General features: G+C 30.5%; 1 protein-coding gene across 1 annotated transcript; it reads left to right on the forward strand.

Moving 5' to 3' along the window:
• Positions 1–89: 89 nt before the first annotated feature.
• Positions 90–19,976, forward strand: LOC132743698 (frizzled-like; the record flags this gene model as incomplete). The annotated part of the gene is made up of 3 exons (XM_060732254.1): positions 90–124; positions 1,132–1,274; positions 19,464–19,976. Coding segments are annotated over exons 1-3 (691 nt in total), but the record flags the coding sequence as incomplete, so codon positions are not given.
• Between the last annotated feature and the right edge of the window lie 2,465 nt (positions 19,977–22,441).

Here is a 22,441-nt window from a genome sequence, read left to right on the forward strand (position 1 = left end):
TTCATTTATACCAATAAAATGTTATATTTTGATGAAATATTATTTTTTTATATACAGCTGTGTATCTATGTCCAAATGTGGTAACAGAGATGCAAAAATATAAACCAGATAAGTTAGAGTCATGGTAACACTATTCTTTCTGTGTCTCATTGTGTTGATTTCATTACAAATGTCTCCATATATAGACCTTTTTACGACGCGGTCCGTTGCTATGAAAAATCGACCGGAAGTAGTATTTCCCCGCACATGCACAAACTGCGTAGGGCAAAAAATGCTAAGTATAGAAGAATGTTCTAGACAATTCCGAGTAAGTTTAAGGGAAAAGGTTAAAAATTATATAAAATGGCTTTAAAAAAAAATAGCGATGATTCCAAAAATTATATAAAATAGCTTTAAACAAAAATAGAAAAGATTCCTTTATAGCTTTGTTGCCAAGATTGCCATAAAACGCATGGAAAAGGAAATTGTTTAAGAATTCCCCCTTACGGTGGGCCCTCTTACGTTTACGGACCTGACATTAGGATCTTTTTAAGAAAATGTGGAATTATATCTTTTATTCAAATTGGAGTCAACTAAATTGTTGTTGAAATAGTTCATAAAAAAGATAAAAGAAATTTTATAACATGTAAAATCGAGATTAATCAGCATTCTGAAAATAGTCAGAACAGGCCCGGTGATAATGCATTTTTAATGTTCAGTTTTCCTGATTATATCATTTATTTGACTGCGATGTAAAACAGATATTTTTCAAGTCACATAAATATATTTTAAATGTTATTTTTTTTAATCTTTAAGGAAAGTGAAATAACACTCATTTTTATCCGATTCCTATTAACACCTGTTAATACTTTTTAATTGCAAGACAAACTTCACAAATCAATCTGTTTGACACTTACCGCCTGGCAAATCTAAAGCAAGTGCACAATGCTAATAATAATTATTATTAGTAGTAGTAGTAGTACTAGTATTACTATAATTATTAGTATTAGTATTAGTAGTAGTAGTAGTAGTAGTAGTAGTAGTAGTAGTAGTAGTAGTAGTAGTAGTAGTAGTAGTAGCAGTAGCAAGAGGAGCAGCAGTAGTAGTCGTAGTACTGAAGTAGTAGTAGTAGTTGAAGTAATGGTGTGGTAGTAGTAGTAGTGGTAGAAGAAGTGGTGGTATTGGTGGTGATGGTATTGGTAGTGGTGGTGGTGTTGGTTGTGGTGGTGGTAATTCTAGTAGTGGGAGTAGTAGGAGTTTTAGAAGAAGTAGTAACAGTAGTAGTAGTAGTAGTAGTAGTAGTAGTTGTTGTATTTGTATTAGTAGTAGTAGTAGTAGTGGTAGTAGTAGTAGTAGTAGTAGTAGTAGTAGTAGTAGTAGTACTAGTAGTAGTAGTAGTGGTAGTGGTGGTGGTAGTGGTGGTGGTAGTGGTGGTGGTGGCGGCAGCGGTAGTGGTAGTAGTGGTAGTAGTGGTAGTAGTAGTAGTAGCATCAGCAGCAACAGCAGCAGTAGTAGCAGAAGTAGTAGTAGTAAACATTATGATAACTTTTAACTGGCGAGTCTTAAAACTATTTGCTTAATATTTTGTTTACTTTATACTATTTGTTACAATTTTGATTTATCTTAAGTGTGCATTATTAGATGAGTGTGCACAGTGATTAAACATGAATGTTATACCATATATTTTCAAAACATCAAACGATTTCACTTGAAAAACATAAATCCTAATATGACATATATGCGTAATATCATGAAAATGAAGTCATACAGCTTAACGTTTTAAGAAAGGTATATAAATACGTCAGAGATGACACTATAAAATACCTACCATTGTTGTTCTTCTGGTTTGTTGTAATCTTTATGATAGTAACTCTTACAGCTTAACGGTTTTTTAATACTATTTGTTTACGTTGTTCACACATTCCATTTCGTGATAACATTTATGTCAAAGCGATGGTTTCTCATTCCACACAATAACATTTCTTGGTGCGCATTTTAAATACTCTGTATTTAATGACATTGTATAAAATTTGAAAAGTCAAAAACAGACATCATTTGTTTTTTTCCAATTTATAAATCTTTTTATCAGGTTTTATTTTAGAGATACCAATGCAAAAACGTATTTTCCCACAAAGGTTAAAAAATATTTTCCATGATAGTAATAAATGACCATGCAAGAAATGTACTTTGATAATGCTTTATTACGGAGATATCGGTTCAGTGTATCTTTATTTGTTGAAATAATTATAGTTGGCACACACATATATAAGATGAAAATTAGATAACAGTGATTACAGGAAAAGCATGTGCACAGAGTACAAAATTATACAGGCGCTGAACATTTGCCTGCAGTTGTGAGCAAATAATTACAATATCGTTTAAATTAAAATATAAAAATAGCTCATGGCAAATTGTCTAGTAGGAAAGATGGAAATTTTGGTGCTGCTGTATCCTTTAAATATCCAAAATCTAGAACAGTCAATAAAATTAATCAAAACGAAGAAAAGGGGCATTGTTTGAGCAATACAAAGAGAAGTAAAATTTGCATTGTGTTTGAATATCAGCCGTGGCTTTTTGTATATTATATAAATAAATGTATAAGCAAATAATTGGATTGATTACCAAAATGTTTTGTTGGTTGAGTTCAAACAAAACTGAGCATCGCGAATGTCTCAGTAAGAATTTAAAATTGAATTAAATATAATCATATAGTTTCCATTACTTTCAACAGTCTACGAACGCGTATTATTGACCGAAACAAATTGCATTGAAACAAACATTTTCACTAAGCTACTCAAACTTGATACTTTCACTTGCAGATTTGTTAATGTTATACACATTTCAATAAGATTTGGAACAATGACTGTTTGATGTTAAATACGTATATGTTATGTACTGTGTATGGTTATGAATGAAATATCTTTAAACTAAATATGTTCATTACATTCAATGCAACAAGTTACGTAAAATAAAGGCAAAAAATGAAACCTGTCGCATCAGTTGCAATTGTTTCCAGATGAGATGGTATATAGAGGTTAATTATTTCTCTAATGTACATACCTTTCTGACTGAATTGCTTTTGCTAAAACTTATTTTGGTATAATTGGTTATTGTCTGTCTATGTACTGACACGGACTATAATGATGCGTTGCATCATATGCGAAAAGGTAGGTGTAAATTTCTGCAGAATTAGTTCACATTTTGCAACCTACGCGAAAGTAATTGTGACGAACATTCATACATACAAATGAGCCGCGTCATGACAAAACCAACATAGTGCGTTGGCGACCAGCATGGATCCAGATCAGCCTGTGCATCCGCGCAGTCTGATCAGGACCCATGCTGTTTGCTTACCAACTCTATTATAAGTAGAGAAATTGATAGCGAACAGCATGTTTCCTGATCAGACTGCGCGGATGCGCAGGATGGTCTGGATCCATGCTGGTCGCCAACCCATTATGTTGGTTTTGTCGTGACGCGGCTCAAATCATTAAAAACGTTTTATTATATGATTGTGTAGATAAGTTGTAATCAAGTTTGTCCAAAAAATAGAGAGTACGATGTTAACCAAAGGTATTCGAAATATTTTTCAATTTAAAATATACCTTGATTTAATGTAAGGACTCAAAAATAGATTTAATTTAACAAGCACTAAGCATGTAAACTTGCTCTTCTCATATAGTTTACAAATTAATAATTAGACTGCGGAACCACGTGACTTCTGCGCAGTGGAAATGTTTTTACAATAGCAACGATTCAGAGGAGTACGCCAAGGTAGCATCATGTCGCTACCCTTGTATATTACATTAAATGTATAAAATTATACAATACCTGCTTCTTTTAGAATGTAAGTGTACAAAGAGATAATAATTTAGATTGTTAAAAGCTTAATTTGTTGATACATTATTTTTTTCAATAATCTGATATGCATGTAGTTAATGTCCTGTTTGTGTAGGTTTTATGATATACCTTTCATGTATGTTTAAAGTCTTATTTACCAATATTAAAAACTGTACTTTCTCTGAGTACTGGATGGAATCCATATTGTTTGTGTTTAAAACGGAAGAAATGATGAACTAAAATGCCAACTTCTTATCTATATCTTTTCCTATTTGTGTCTCCGCAGTACGTTTTTTGTGTATTTTGCATTATGTTTTATATGTTATATTTTGCGCTTATATTGCACTAAGAAACATGCTTAAAAAGAATCAAATATGGATTAAATTTTATGCATCAAAATACAGTTGCATAAAATTATCATATATTGCATTAAGTAAGGAATTTAGAAATTTGCTATCTATCCGAGAATACTCTGTGCAGTTTTGATCTTTCTAGATTCCCTAATTTGTTTTGTTTTTTATCTTTGCCACTATATTATTACGTTCGCGCATTGTTCTTGTTTCCCTTGTAAATAACACAAACACACAATCCTGCATATTTATAACATAAATAAAATTTGCGAACAAATGGTATCATATCATAAATGTTCTCCCTAAAATGCACGTTAATCACGAAGCGCTAGTACGATTCAACACGATATTAAAGAAACGAAGGGACTAAAAACGGTATTTTGGACATCCGAAACGTTCATCATGCGGATACTTGAATATATTGGTAAGGTATTGCACTTAACAGTTTGAATACGTTAGTTGAGTTAGATACTCAATTGGTGTTGTGTAGCCTCTGAAGGTTTGAAAATGTATATTGTTTTCAGGATTAACGGTCTTTAATATTGAGTAAAACCGACCACAGTCACAAAACAACTCATATGTATGCTTCTTTTATTCATAAACAATATGTTAAATCTGAAAATGTCATGATAACTTAAGTCGAAAGTCCATAATTGCAGTACATGAAATATTTCTAAGAGGGTATATTAATTGATGTTTTTCCTCTTCCACTTCAGCAAAAAGCACTTATTGTGCCAGGCCTCTTAACTTACCATTGTTTCAATCCGGCGCTCCTTTGATAATCTTTATTGTGGTATTAAAGACTGTGATCAGAAATGAGAAATCAATCATACCAATCTCATAACACTCATAACATTTAATATTCTATTTCTGCAAGTATGCACAGGTCTTTAAGACTCAGTTACATCGCTTTACAGCCACTCCCAATCCACCCCGATCCCTCAAAGACATTAAAATTAATACATTAATTGATTTATTAATTGAATAATCAAATAATTCATTCATTCATTCAATTGTTCATTCATTCATTTATTCATTTATTCATTCATTAACTTTTATAAAATGATAAAAAAAGGTTTCCTTTGTATTATTTTTTGAGTATTTTAATCAACATAATTATATTTTATTTACATATGTATGGACCGACATTGACCGAGTCAGAAAAGTAGCAATTGATATAGTTCCAGGATAAATAAAGCAATCTGTAGATTATAATAACGTTTTGCCATTTCTAGCAACTTATAAATTCCTTCACAACGCGCTACATCTTATATCACTTTAACATAAACTTTACGTAATTCTGTACAAATACATATTTAATACCATGATTTCTTTTGATATTGTCAAAATGTTTAATTAGATATTTTTGCTACTCTGTATATGTGCCCGCAGTCTACAAATAAGTAGATCCTTGTGATATTGAAATACTTCAGAATATCATTAGAAGTACGAATTGAAAGGGACACTATCGTAAAAATCGATTATTTGAAAGAAAGAAAAAACAAAAACAAAACAAATCAAAAAAACAATTACGTTTTCATAGAAGCCCTTTTTCTTCTCCCGTTCAATTTTTATACGTATTGCGAAACTCTCTACCCATAAAATTACGTTACCTATACAAACTCATTTTCCACTAAGCTTAACACTTTCGAAAATCTTATTTTATAGCCAACCACTACGCAAAGAATGCATAATTTATCTTGATAAAAGCTTGTCAAGTGGTTTGGTAATTAAATGATGATGAAAATCAATAGATTTAGTTCGTGTTTTGAAGCCGAGAATTATATTTAAATCTTTGTAGTCACAGCAACATTTTCTGTCAACAATTTTAGCTGGCAAGTGTCCTATCAAGGGACGTAGCTCTGGCTTTTATAGTAAATTTACTATAATTGAAAGTAAATAACCATTTCCATTTAAAAAAGTCTGGAGTACTTAAATTGGCAAATAGTATGCCGTATGAACACATATACGGATGTTTCTAAATTCAAAATTTCACCATTACCATGATTAAAGGTTGAATTCTGCTTAAGCCGGTGCTAGAGGGCGTGGACGGTAAATTGCACTTTTCCATCAAACCGAGCCTGCAACATTTTCAATTTTGTCTTATTTGGGCTTTCTTTAGGGATTCTTTATTTCTTTATTTCTCTCTATCTAATAGCGGAACATTTTACCTTTCTGCAATCTTACATTATTTTCATTTTAAGCAGATGTATGTTTTATAGCTAGATTTTAATACTTAAACGCACATGCGATTAGTCATACTGATTCTACGTGAGTAATTACTATGATAGTGATTCGTGAAACTCTTTTTTTTCAGCTGAATACTTTTAAGATATCAAAATAAATAGTTGATATGAAATAGGCGCCTAGCATGTCGATTAGTTAGATATATGCATGTAATAATAAGGACAATTTAGGAAAATGTTCCAAACTGTTTCATTTTTATTTAAATTAGCTTATCAAAACTTTGTTACAAAGTCATGCCTCGTCACATCTCTTTCAGACACGCTTGCATTTTAGATATGTTTATCTGTGTCACCATTGGGTATACTTCAGCGTAACATGGATCTCAATTGCACATATTTTCACATTCCGAGATAGTACCTAGAAGGTAATTGTTTTTTTTCTAATCTGCATAACTCTTTTAATATCTTACTGGAGTGCAATTAGTAAACATGGTATAATAGTTGATGTTTAGTCTGCTACAAAAACGAATGATATCTTACACTTAATGTTACATACACAATATGATGTATCTCGTCAATTACGTAGATTGCGTAGATTGGCAATTAGTCGACAATATATCAGCAATTCTTTAAAGACGTTTATACTATGACTGTATATACTATGACTGTAGGGATTTTTTGTATGCAAATCATTTACAACTCACATCAAGTAATGACAGGTCCAACCCCAAATTAAAATAACAAAATAAAAAACAGTATATAAATAAATTAATAAATAAATCGATAAATTAAATATAAAAATAAATAAATAGATGAATTAATTATAATAAATCACCAACGATGCAGATAATTAAATGCTTGTAATCAAAAGTACTGTTTGAGCAAAAATGCTTAATTGGGAACTGTTAACTAATTAAAAAAACACACCTCTTTAAGACTGCTTATATACTTTTAAATATTTTTATTATCTTCTTTACAATTGCTTTCGGCAAATACCTGCACTACGATGTAACACAAGATCACAGTTGCAAATATTTTCGCATACAGAGAAAACATCTACTTGGTATCTTAAAAGCTACGAAATACCAACAAGAGTTAAGGCATTATTAGAATTATATATGATTTGAAAGTAAGAGTACAAAAACATTTAAGAACTATTTGCGAAAAAATATAAATAAATAGATAAAAAATAATGTTCATATTTTTCGTTTTTAGATTTTTATGATCAAAAGCTGGAAAACTCTTCGCAAGTTTGCATATTTACACTAGTCAAGTGGTTTTGTAATGGAACGTTAATGTCAATCAACTTTTCGAGTGTGTGGATTTCGTGAAAATTCAAATCTTGAAAATATAGCAATTTATTTTATACTTTTCAGTGGATTACTGATTTATCCGGGAACATTATATTTGATAATTTCACAGTAAAAATTATCAAAATATAAGTTCACACTTGAATGATGAGACCACTTTTTAAGATTTTTTCTATGCGGTACCCCCATGCGGTACCTCAATTTTATCATTGTTGACAATTCTGACATTGTCATGGGCTGTTAAGAGAGAAGCAAAGCTGAAATTGATTAATAACTAAAAGTAATAAAAAGGAGAAATCTTACTTAAATTCATTCAAATTACCAATCACCATATATCGTCTCTAATTTTTTGTTTCATTTTTACAGTCTGAAAAATACAATTCTTTTCCACATGCAAAACTGCTCTTGATGACATTTGGACATATTTAAGTATCCTACGAGCAATAACTGCCTAATAACTTGGAAAGCAATTACAGACATCAGTCCGAAGAATAAGTAAACAACCTAGCGTTCGTAAGGCAGCCTTTCAAAAAATCCATGCTTTCAAATTTCCTTGCAAATTTTACACATTCTGTCAACACTTATTTATTGTCTGTATCAATGCTCAAATAAGTTTTCATGTATGACTAACAAATCCAAATGATATCCCTCTGAATCTAACACAATTAGTTTCCTCCCGTGAAATACACAAAAATGTCGGCCGCTTACATTTCACAAAGCCATGTCTAATATAAATTCGCCGTATGTAACAGAAATAAGGATGGATGGTTTGACTTTTTCTCCGACTTAAATTGTTTGTTTTTATTATTAAAACAATCGATCATTTGAACAAAAATAATATCATCGCCATTTAACGTTGATTGTCAAACTTATTTTCAGCCAATGGCTTCTTGTATTTCATGAGAAATTCGACTAAATGAGGCTAACAGTCAGGAAAACTGCTTTTAATATTAATGTCAATATTGAGGAAATTTCATTTAATCTTGTTTTTAAGCATAAAATAAAAAAGAAACAAATATCCTCTATATAATATTTCATATTCTAAGGTATAGGTGACACTGTGCATATGTACTATGGCATCAGAATCAACCATGCTGATGAGGCAGGCATAAACATGTCATGATTAATATGTTTTCTATAAATATACCAATTTATTTATGTTGTATTTTAATCAGCGTTATTAATGTTGTGAATTAGTCATGAATGCACCCACTTTTAATGGTTACGTCACATGTCTAAAGATAGAAAGTCAAGAGTATTTTTTTTTTTTGCATGATGACATACAATATCAATCCTTTTGTATCCGGAAGAAATATCCGGGAAATATACAGGTCATGTTAGAATATGTCACAACTCGACAACAAGGTGGCAAACCTGTGCAATATTTGTTTATCTTTCGATAACGGGATTTTGAAACAAACAAAAACAGATGCTAAAAATATATATTTAAAAATAATGCAGTTTCATTTCCAATTATTTTTACTACTCCTTACAACATGTATACCGTCATTTATTAGATCATTTCAAAGTTACCAGTTGGTATAAATATCAAGTGTCTGTAAATGCGTACAAAAGCAGTTGGTTATTATTCCCCGCTTGATCGAGAGCACAAACTGTGATACTTGATATTTCATTGGAAAATATATGATTTTAATTGTTCTTCTCACTTAGGAAAAACATTCAATTACATTTTATCACATAAATGAATTCTTTAGTATGAAATTAGGTCAATAGCAAAACAATGTTACCTGTATTAGAAAGTGCGTATTAAATTGAAAAGAAAAAGATTAGGAATACTATAAAAATTTAGATATTGTAATATTAACTGAATCATGTACATTACATCCCAGGAAAAAAGCTGTTCATGCTGTTTTGCGCATATCAAAATAAACAGTATACTCAATCCGTCTGTTACATGTGTATAATGATATTTTCTGTTAAAATCATATTCTAATTGTCAACAATTTCAAAAATCGCCCCGTTTTTAAAAACGAAATGGTAAGTAGTTACTTGTATTAATATTATTCATTTCATTCAGCGGCAACTTGAATTAATGTTATGTAAAACCTGCAATATCATATAGCAATATGACAGATAACGAGTTACATCATTTACATCATACGAAACTCAATGTTTTCAAGAAATATATTGTAATAACATTAATTTTATGGTTGATCATATGTTTATAAAACAAAGGATGCTAGTACTGGTTAAGAACTCTACTTGAAGTTCCTAAAATCGTTTCGGCAATTTCTCTTAACAGTTAATATATTTAAGTTTTAATTACGACTATGTTCCAAAACACCTTCACTAAATATGTCTAGTGAGCGCTGTTGATAGTACTTTTTTCTTTCACTATGTAACATATATAAAAATGGCAAGCGTTCAATAATTTCACTAATGTTTACACGTCCGTCGAAATATTTTACAGTGAATACATCAAACAAGTAAAAAGCGCGGCAAATTTACCTTTGTTTCTCACACCTTATGTTTTCCGTTGGCAAAATAATTTTATGAAAATACATTGGTTTATGAACATATATGCATATATTTTATATGTAAAATGACATATACTAAAGTTTTTTAATTGTTTTCTTATTATTATTAAATAATTATAATTATTAATATTATTATTATCAAACGGTTGCTTTTGAAGACAGACTAAGTATCAAGTATGTGTACGTATTGGGTGACCTTTGGAGTAACATATATTAAAATTGCTTATTGTATACGCACCAAAAGCCAAGCCTGATATCAGCATGATATAAAATCATTCAGAAAGCACATATAAGATGTAAAATGCAAAGCAATCATCTTATTGTATTCTGATATTAACGAATGACAATACGATAAACCTTTGTATGTTCAACTAATTTTAAGAGCGACGAAAAAAATAGTGCAATTTCTGTATAAAAAATAAAATGGCCAAAGATTTTACTAAGAGTTAAGCTCCGGTCAATTCCATCACGGTAATTTTGTATATCATATTGTGAGTAACGTGTTAATTATGAATCGCACACTTAGGCTTTTAACTTTAACTGTATGTATACACATGATACGTTACGCAGCATGTATTGAAAATTAATGGACGTAAAAGTTATTACAAATGTCTCAAAAAAAATCATAGCTGTGTAAATACCCATGTCAGAGACAATAACTGTTGCTTAAAAATAACGTGAAGAGAAAGACAAAAATTTGTCAGATTTCTATGCAATTTCTATCCAATTTCTCCATGTGTTTTTGTGAAAACTAATTCAATAATCTAGAATTCAGATTGCAATGCGTCAAATAAGAATTTGCTTGCTGCACATGTTAACTTTTAGCTCACCTGTCACAAAGTGACAGGGTGAGCTTTTGTGATCGCTTTTCGTCCGGCGTCCGTCCGTCCGTCCGTCGTCCGTCCGTCCGTAAACTTTTGCTTTAAATGACATCTCCTCATAAACCACTGAGCCAATTCCATCCAAACTTCACAGGAATGTTCCTTTGGTGGTCACCTTTAAAAATTGTTCAAAGAATTTAATTCCATGCAGAACTCTGGTTGCCATGGCAACCAAAAGAAAAAACTTTAAATATCTTCTTTTAAAAAACCATAAGAGCTAGAGCTTAGATATTTGGCATGAAACATCTTCTAGTGAGTGTCTACCAAGTTTGTTCAAATAAAAGCCCTGGGGTCAAAATTGGTCCCGCCCCTGGGGGTCATTGATTTTCCCTATATGCATATAGTAAAAACTTAAAAAATCTTCTTTTAAAGAACCGTAAGAGCTAGAGCTTAGATATTTGGCATGAAGCATCTTCTAGTGAATGTCTACCAAGTTTGTTCAAATAAAAGCCCTGGGGTCAAAATTGACCCCGCCCCAGGGGTCATAGATTTTCCCTATATGCATATAGTAAAAACTTAAAAAAATTCTTTTAAAGAACCCAAAGAGCTAGAGCTAAGATATTAAGCATGAAACATCTTCTAGTGAGTGTCTACCAAGTTTGTTCAAATTAAAGCCCTGGGGTCAAAATTGGCCCCGCCCCAGGGGGTCATTGATTTTCCCTATATGCATGTGGTAAAAACTTAAAAAATCTTCTTTTAAAGAACCATAAGAGCTAGAGCTTAGATATTTGGCATGAAACATCTTCTAGTAAATGTCTACCAAGGTTGTTCAAAAAAAAGCCCTTGGGTCAAAATTGACCCTGCCCCAGGGGGTCATAGATTTTCCCTATATGCATATAGTAAAAACTTAAAAAATCTTCTTTTAAAGAACCCAAAGAGCTAGAGCTAAGATATTTAGCATGAAACGTGTTCTAATGAGTGTCTACCAAGTTTGTTCAAATAAGAGCTCTGGGGTCAAAATGGCCCCGCCCCAGGGGGTCATTGATTTTCCCTATATGCATATAGTAAAAACTTAAAAAATCTTCTTTTAAAGAACTCAAAGAGCTAGAGCTAAGATATTTAGCATGAAACATGTTCTAATGGGTGTCTACCAAGTATGTTCAAATAAAAGCCCTGGGGTCAAAACTGGCCCCGCCCGGGGGGGTCATTGATTTTCCTTATATGTGTATAGCAAAAACTTAAAAATCTTCTTTGGAAAAACCCAAATAGCTAGAGTTTAGATATTAAGCATGAAACATCTTTAAGTAAATATCTACAAAGTTTGTTAAAATAAACGCCCGGGGGTCAAAACTGGCCCTGCCCCAGGGGTGACATTGTTTTTAACTATATGTGTATAGTAAAAACCTTAAAAATCTTCTTTTAAAAATGCCAATTAGCTAGAACTTAGATGTTTAGCATGAAACATCTTCTTATGGGTGTCTACCAAGTCTGTTCAAATAAACAAATAAAAGCCATTGGGTAAAAATTGGCCCGGGGGTGGGGGCCTATATACAGGTGAGCGACCTCAGGGCCATCATGGCCCTCTTGTTGTTGCTTAACAGCATTTATTCTCCGTAATACAAGTTATCGCGCCAACATCTCGTGTATATACCAGCGCTTTGTCAACACATAAAGATAAAACGATAAAGCACGTAGAAAGCATCACATACAACATATGATATATTCTGATCCGATAAAAACTCGACAAAATTACACTGTGGAATGTATATATTATATGCATACACTGATTATTTATCTTAATGATTGTTTATAAAGTGCATGGGGGTAACGTTACATCGGTAGAAGTTAAAAATGCATGACGTAAAACATGTCAATGGCTTTATAACCATTTTAACTATTCATAAGTTGTAAACTTTGACAGCGAACTGTAGTGTGCATCATATAAACCGAGTAATAACAGTTAAAAACAAAAAATATACTAAAGGGACGTAAATTAATTTTAACTTTTGAATACGTTAAAATCTATGTATTTTTTTTTTAATTTGTGAAGCTTTTCATTTAAAATATTTGTACTGAGGAAAAGTATATTTATATTTTAGTGTTATTAGTTGACAATATGAACACTTTTGTAATGATCTGTAAACTGTGTTTTTTTGTTGTTTTTTTTTTCTTCTACGTTTAACATTGAATTTAATAATATGAATTAACTCATAGTTTAATTTAATTTGAATTCAAAAATGCATGTTATATAGTTTGATACCCCGTGATGTTTTTGCTGTGTATTAAAATAATCAGACATTGTTATACACTGAACCAAATGCGCTCTTGACCTTGAGTGTTTCATGCCTTTTTCTTCTGAAGTTATAATTAAAATAATTTGTCCACTTGAGACAATTACTAGAATTAGCTTATTCGTCTATTTTGTCATTTATCATTCAAATTAGTGTAGTGATGCACTTAATTCGTTAAGGGAATATGTTCACAATACTTAAGGTGCTTGTGAAACAAAAGAAACATTTATCATAATTATTTTGTACTATAATATCATCTTCCCTTTACAACCAAGTACCGCACGTTTTAATCATTGACCATACTTATTTCTTTATGAAGTCAAACTAATATTTTGGCGGGAATAATCATAAATTATGAATATGCAGTGCACATGTGCATACATGTATATGCTGTATAAATGTTAAAATAGACCTAAAACTATTTACAAGGTACGCAGTTGATAAGACTGTGACTAATAATATGGTAACATGATGTTTGTTTTGTTTGTTTGTTTTGTTTCATGTACCAATGAAGTAAACACATATTTATGTTAATTCATTCATTGAATTGCGCCAAACGTTTGAAATGCCCGTTAAAACATTCGGACACAAAGTTCTAGTGTATTGTTTTTTCTCATTTAATCGAGAGTGATAGAAACCACTTGAAGTGATCACTTAATAAAACATTTGCCGCCTGCTTTGAAGTTATAGAGTACTAGTTATAGAAGACAAAGATAAACGATTGATGAATATATGCTCAAAGTTTGTGTAGTATATAACAACATTTTTTTGCACCCAAGATAATTTCATGACTCCTTATTTAGTGTGTTATTTTTAAAGATTGGTTTGTTTAAAACATATTCTCCAAAACAAGTCGAAAACAATTCTTTCTTCATACAAAATGTATTAATGTTTTTGTTAATCAAATTAAAAAGAAAACACTGGCGTTCAATATCAAGATACAATAGAGAAATAAAAATCCCTAAAGAAAGTCCGTCGAAAACAACAAAATTGAAAATGTTGCAGGCTTGGTTTGATTGAGACTGTTCATGGACGGTACTGCCAATAACAAACTATCGTTCAAGCCCCTTCCACCGGCTTAAGCAAATATTAACTATTCAGACGAAATATAAATGATATGGTCAATAAAAAAGATAATATTAAACATCCACGTGTGTAGTTATTATTTTCCGAACAGAAGCAAGTATGGTTAAATGGCAACAGCCTTATCATATAAAACTATATTAACTTTTCAGAGGGGTTATTGAACGTCAAAAATGATATTAACTTATTATTCACATAATATGTTCTCGATGCCAGAAAATTAATTTGATAAGATTTTGTTTTGTTTTAAAAAAAATTTCTAATTTCGTTAATCTAATTTTAAACCATCATTGCAAATCTTCGCATTTTTTAATTGATCGGGCAAATTTATGTGGTTAGGAATAAAGACATTCAAATGCCTAGTATAGCCATATTCTTCCACCTCACTTTGTATAATAGAAATCAACTGAAGAGCGATTTCCAAACCTTTCTATCATATCAAATCAAACTTTATTTTGCTTGTTGCTCCTTTTCATGTATGATGTGGACATTCCACAGCTTTTCACCATTAATTGCCTAAAACACTGATAGACCATTAACTACACGTTGAAGAAAGAGGATAGATCAAATGCAAAATACCATTTCAGGCTTGACAATGATTGTATGAATGCTCTCACAACTCATATACATTTTTGCTATTCATATCTCGAGATCATACATAAATGCCATTTCTGTAAAAAAATATGCACTTTGATTTCTTTTGATTACATAACAATACTATTTTGATGCATACCACATACTTATTACCTCTTCATTGATTTCTAGTCATACATCTTGTAGTTACACTATTTAAACTCGCCATTTGCTTTTCTTCTTCTTCTTATAGTTATTATTTCTAGTAGTATAATTTTACAATTTTTAGTATCAATTTATATTATTTATTTATAAGTTTTAATATTATTATTCTTGTAATTAAATAATACTAATAATAATAATAAATACGCTAATTATTAGTTATTATTATAATAGTTATTATTATTATTATTATTATTATTATTATTATTATTAGCATTATTATTATTATTAGCATTATTATTATTGGTGTAAGTACATGTGTATTATGATATTAGTCTTAAAACTGTTTGACTAATATATATTATATACTTTGCTTACTCAATACTACTTGCTACTCTTTTGATTTTTCTTTATTGTACATTATTAGATCAGTTAGCTCAGCGGATAAAGAGGAATGTGAAACAATATATTATCAAAACATCAAAAGATTTCACTGGAACACATTAACACTATTATGACATATATTTGTTAATATAGTGAAAGGAACGACATACAGCCTAACGCTTTGTGAAAGATATATCCTAACTTCGCCAGAATTGACAATATTAAGTATCTATCATGTTTTGGTTTGATGGAATATTCTATTGATAAAGTAGGGTAACAGCTGTTTTTCAAAATGTTACATTCTATGTTAGACTACCAAATTAACTTTTAAGGAAATCTCTATTCCCAAAATTGTTATATATAACTCGATATATTTTAAAAAGGGGAAATACACTCGTTCCCCTTTTTAAGGCACTATTTTTACATTATTTTCAGCTAAAGTAATGGTATTGTTTTGTGAAAAGTAAAAGACAAACAGCTAAAGTAAACATCCAAATTTTATTTTTTGTTTCTTTTGCAAATGTTTTCGGGGGAACCATTCCCCCGAAGAACAAAAGCCATGTACAGAATACAACATGATTCGATAAATAAAAAGCAATTGTTCAGTAATAAGAGATACATTATGCTTACGGGGGAACCATTCCCTCATCAAAATAAAAAGCAAATTTCAAATCTTATCTTTAACACATACTCTAAAGTGGAACCATTCCCCCTTAAAAAATAGATATAACAATTTGATCAAATAAAATGCAATAATTAAGAAATAAGAGCCATGTAACCGATAAAAGGGAACCATTCCCCCATCAAAAAATTAAACTTCAAAACACATTTTCTAAAGTGGAACCGTTCCGCCTAAACAAATTAACAGAAATAACAATTGGATAAAATAAAATGCAATAATTTAGAAATTCAGAGCCATGTTACAAGGAAGAGGGAACCGTTCCCTCATCGAAATAAAAAATAAATTTCAAAACTTATCTCTTACCCATTTTCTAAAGTGGAACCGTTCCCCCTTAACAAAACAGAAATAACAATTTGATAGAATAAAATGCAATAATTTAGAAATTTAGACCAAGGTTACCCGTAAGAGGGAACCGTTCCCTCATCAAAATAAAAAATAAATTTCAAAACTTATCCCTTACCCATTTTCTAATGTGGAACCGTTCCCCCTTAATTTTTTATTTTTATGAGGGAACGGTTCCCTCCTACCGGTAACCTTGCTCTAAATTTCTAAATAGCTGCATTTTATTCTATCAAATTGTTTTATCTGTTTTGTTAACAAGGAACGGTTCCACTTTAGAAAATTGGTAAGTGATAAGTTTTGAAATTTATGTTTTATTTTGATGAGGGATCGGTTCCCTCTTACTGGTAACCCGGCTCTAAATTTCTGAATTATTGAATTTTATTCTATCAAATTGTTATATCTATTTTGTTAAGGGGGAACGGTTCCACTTTAGAAAATGTGTCGTAGTTAAGTTTTGAAATTTGTCTTTTATTTCGATGAGGGAACGGTTCCCTCTTACTTGTAACTTTGTTCGTAATTTCTAAATTATTGCATTTTATTCTATCAAATTGTTATATATATTTTAAGGGGGAACGGTTCCACTCTAGAAAATGTGTCATAGATAAGTTTTGAAATTTATTTTTTATTTCGATGAGGGAACGGTTCCCTCTTACCGGTAACATGGCTCTCAATTTCTATATTACTGCATTTTATTCTATCAAATTGTTATATCTATTTTGTTAAGGGGGAACGGTTCCCCTTTAGAAAATATGTTATGATAAGTTTTGAAATTTACTTTTTATTTCGATGAGGGAATGGTTCCCCCTTAAGCATAATGTATCTCTTATTACTGAAAAATTGCTTTATATTTATCAAAACATGTTGTATTCTGTACATGGCTTTTGTTCTTCGGGGGAACGGTTCCCCCGAAAACATTTGCAAAAGAAACAAAAAATAAAATTTGGATGTTTACTTTAGCTGTTTGTCTTTTACTTTTCACAAAACAATACCATTACTTTAGCTGAAAATAATGTAAAAATAGTGCATTAAAAAGGGGAACGAGTGTATTTCCCCTTTTTAAAATATATCGAGTTATATGAACAAATGTACAACTTTTCCAATACATTTGGCTAATCATTGTTAAAAAATAAATAACTCAGAAGTATTCTGTTTTGAAATGAAATAAAAGATAAAATCCGTATGGTACATAAGAGCCATTGTCAATATACGTGCGAACTCACGCTGCGTCATCTTAAATGCTAATTGACAGTATGCAACCAGCACCAAATAAAACAAAAATATGCAATTCAAGAGTTTATTTTTGACTTCCTTTTTGTCACGGATTTTGTTACGTTGAATATTTCAGATTCATTAATAAAAAGTTAGAAATTTTAATTGAATTATTTCATGTAAATACACATATAGGATAAGTGACGCAAAAGAAATTGTAAACAAAGCCAAATTTTATTTTGATATTGTCAAACCAAAACACAATTGATAGGCATAAAATGTCTTAAAATGAAGGATATTTTATAACATATCGACTTGGTAGTATGAACTGCATCATGGTAATTGATTAATCTATTAATTAACAACAATAAAAAACAACAATAAATTAAAACTTATTTATTTATTGCGTAACGAATTAACAGATGGAACATTCATTTGGAGGTATTCAGCATGTTTTTTAAAAGAACGCTATCATTATAATTATATGTAACAGGTGATTTGTTTGTTATCATATAATTCACATGTCTAACATTGCAACTGCAATCCGTACATTGGAGTGTATTTGCTTAATTCTTAAAAGGACTACACATAGTTTTTCTTTTTTACTTTAAGGGACGAAAAGATGTGCCATTTGGTGTGGGATTTACAATTTATTAAGTTCTGAATATAGATTCATTTTCTGAATAGAATGAATGTTTACTCCATTTTTTTATTTTTTTAAATTACTTATTTTTCTTGATGGTCCATTTTACAATTTTGACAACCATTAAATATTCGATTTTAAAAATACATGTATTTACTAAAATTACAAAATATTGTTTAGTGTATTTTAAGGAATATTATATTTTAAATTACATAAACAGTAACAGTATGCTAAATTTCGCTTACATGCGCATTATGCCTCGAAATAAATATTTTGTTTTTACTTCTTAAGAAACATGAATTTTAATGTTTTAATATGGTTAAATGAATGTTTTGTTACCTGAAGAAAGTAGCGATAGATGGGAAATATTATTGTCATAAAAGTAGCAAAATGTAATAAAGTAGCAGCTTGACTTCCATAGTAAATACTAACTCACTACAGCTCTACTTATTGCCAAAAACAACAGATGAACAAGATATGTCTGGTCATTGGCCAATGAGTAACTTTTTCGATAGTTTAAAAGTACACCGAAGTAAAAAAGTGTTTGAGAAATAAAAATAATAAAACCATTGCTGTGGCATTATGGACCTTTAAAATGTAATTTAAATGAGAAATGTCTACTTAGAATGCTGTATTTTATACAGATTCTACAGTAATTCCTGTATTATTTTGAAAGCAATTTTCATAAGCGTATGTTCTATATAATTAAATGCCGTTGACTGATAGCATCATGAACTTTTCATGATAAATAATCAGCATTACAAACTTTATTTTTAAAATGTAGGGGATTTATACGTTTATCATTATTTGTCAAACAATATTGGTTATAATCGGGCAAGTCTTGAGCATTTCTTTATTCGATCCGTTAGTTAGTTTTACTGAACGCGTTTATGTGGTGGTTGTGTTACAATCTGCGAATACCTAGGAAATATCAGAGAGCGATTTACCTGGATTGTAAATGGATTATAACAGCATTGGATACGAAAATCATTGCGATATTTAGGGTTTTAAATTATATTAAGTATTTGGCTAAAATGTTTCAAATAAATCTAGTTTTAAAACCTGTGTCATTGTGCATTTTGGTACTGTTTTTTGATAATGCGATTTCAGACATCGATTATTCGGATGAAACCTATTTGGATGGATTTACGCCAAAATGTACTCCATTAGAAAGAAGGGACGGTGTTTGTGAGGTTATTCAATCGTTTTATAATATTTCAACATTCCCAAATATGCTCGGGCATCAAAGTATTGAAGAGGCAAAGGCTGAGTTTCAAGACTTTCAACCGTTAATTGATGCTAATTGCTCCAAAAGCCTTGAAAAATTACTGTGTTTTATTTATTTCCCCCCTTGTACAACATATAACAGCCTGCTTAAAGTATGCCAATCATATTGTGAAGAGGCCGTTACTAAAGAATGTCGGGAAATTTTAAAAAGCGTTAAAAAGCGTCCTCCTGTACTAGAATGCGGACAGTACCCCCGTTCGGATAGCAAGGATAATATTATTTGTATTACACCCAATGATACGCTTTCAAAAAGTGGCGGGACGGTGTCTACAGCTACCGCGGGTACCATAATCTACCCAAATTATATTGACGAAACTTCCGAAGAATCTAAAGAAGGTGAGAAACAGAAGTTTGCACAATACCCAATAGTTTTCTCAAATAAAGTAAAAAAGAATGAAAATTTGTAAAATAATTTACATACAAAGTCATATTTCCTTCGTTTCGAGAGCTTTGGAGGAGCAAAATGTTAGTTACTTGATGTTTGTTTAACGTAATGTTTTAATTGAAATATATATTTTAGCATGTGTCCTGTAAAAATTGACTACAGCCAATAAGATTGCATATATTTTATACTTTAATTCGCCCGCACTTCTAATCTTTTGCTAAAAATTACAAACAAAGACATGTTTTGAATTGTATTTCGTTTTAAGCTTTTATTATAAATCTTCTATAACAACAATGATATTTCATACAACTTGTTAATTACTTATCACTTAAAGTAATATAAAACAACCAATCATTGAATTATTCTATTAAAACGTCGATAAAAAAATCAACAATTACTTTTTTGTTTCTGGTTATTTGCGCCCTGTGAAAAAGGTACATCGAAACTAAAATGTAATACGTTGAAAGTTTACGACTTGTGTCAGTTCCATGGCTCTTTAAATGAAAATAAATACTGATTATTCTTACATTACCTAATATCAATACCATGTGGAGAAAATATTTGATATTAAACCGTATAATCTAATCAGAAATTAACTAAATTCTTATATTTCTATTCACTTATACAGTAATGTGTGTTGATTTGTTGAATAAGTCATCAATTCCTGTTATTAAGTAAGAATAATTTGTTCATTTAATGAAAAATATGTGAACATTATATAAGTTTTTGAGATGGTATTCTATAAACCTAAGACTATTTGTAGCATCTAACTTACACAAAGTAGCTCAACATTACCTTTTTCATAACAGAAAAATGTTAGCATTTAAATAGAGAAACACAAATGTTTTTGATATTTAAATAGAGAAACACAAAAGTTTTTGATATTAATTTTAACAACACCAATGTTCAACTTTGACTGCAATCTTGATTCTTAATAAAAGCAACTTAAAAAAAGCGAACATAATTATTTGAAGCTATCTAACTTTAAATTCGGGGGATCATTCTTTTTCAATGGATGACTTTGGAAAATAAATTTTCTAAGAATTCGAAATTCGATGCTAATTGAAAACGTAGACATTGCCTATAAACCCATCAACAACATTGTATTCTCTCGTTTATCAAATGCATCTCTCAGTAGGCGCTTGCAAAATGCCTCTTGTCAATTGGGCGTTTGCCAGGTCCTGTGTGCAGTTTATAATTATTGCATTCCAGGTAACTGTTATGCTGACTTTTGTCTCATCGATAGTCCAATGATCTGATAGCAGTGAAATTTCAATCCCCGGTGTAAATAAAGTACCAACTCATTTTGATTCAACTGAGGTTAAGTTGACATAGCCATAGCGAGACTAAAACATTTGTTCCCCCAAAATATTTCTTTGTGATAGATCTAATGTAATCATTGGTTAATTAACATCACATGATATCGATTGGCTAAGACGTACTTGGCTAAAACCTGACCCGTAATATTCTGTACAGTAATGAGAATAGGGACGGACCAATGACATAAATTATTTTATGTGGGCATAAAATCTTATATGTGTACAATTTGATATAGGTCTGAACACATAACTTATGTGCAAGATTTCAAATCACTCCCTTATCCCGATTTGTCAGAATTAATACAATGAATTTCGCAAAATTGTCCCACGAAAAGCTAAGAATTGCAAAACTTTTCGATTTTCAATTTAGTTCTGAGTATATTTCCATATTTTAATTTATTTATCGTATGCAATTCTTACCATTTTAAGAGCATCGCTTGATCTATTTAAAAATTCAAATTTTTAAGTTTAGGTCTTTTGACCTCGGTGGAGCTCCTTCGACACAATACAAGCTTTATTTCCATTGAAGCATTTCGTGTTAATTATAATGATTATGTTTAAAATGTCCCCTAACGAGTGACAATGGAATTTTAAAAAAAATGCCTCAACAATACATACAACTTAAAAATATTTTGTTTTTATAAAAAAAAATTGTATTGTTTAGTTTTTACATGCATTGTTTAATTTAACATGTGGATTTTTTGTAGTAGACAATAAATTCTGTTTTATAAATGTTTTACACAAAATAATTAATATTTGTAATTACTATTCTGACGTCTTATTCTAGAATTATTACTTATAAAATGAACCTTTTTATTGCTGTGCATGTTGGCAAAAATTACCATTATTAAATCACAGCATATATTTTTTTATTACTTTAAACATTAAAATATTATTATCATTCATATTTAAGAAAGTGTACATTTCAAATTTGTATAAAAAAAACCTGCAACGTAACGTTTCAATCTGGATACAAAATGCAGGAGAATAGAATGAGTTATTGTGATAAATTCATGAAAAAAATCCTTTTTGTCTAGTTCAATTTAGATACACCGATTGATTAAATGTTCAACTAAATCTTTTGTTCTTCTTGTAGT

This window comes from Ruditapes philippinarum, unplaced genomic scaffold (assembly GCF_026571515.1).
Source record: "Ruditapes philippinarum isolate M1 unplaced genomic scaffold, ASM2657151v2 ctg9258_1_1_1_1, whole genome shotgun sequence".
In the NCBI taxonomy this organism is placed as follows: domain Eukaryota; kingdom Metazoa; phylum Mollusca; class Bivalvia; order Venerida; family Veneridae; genus Ruditapes; species Ruditapes philippinarum.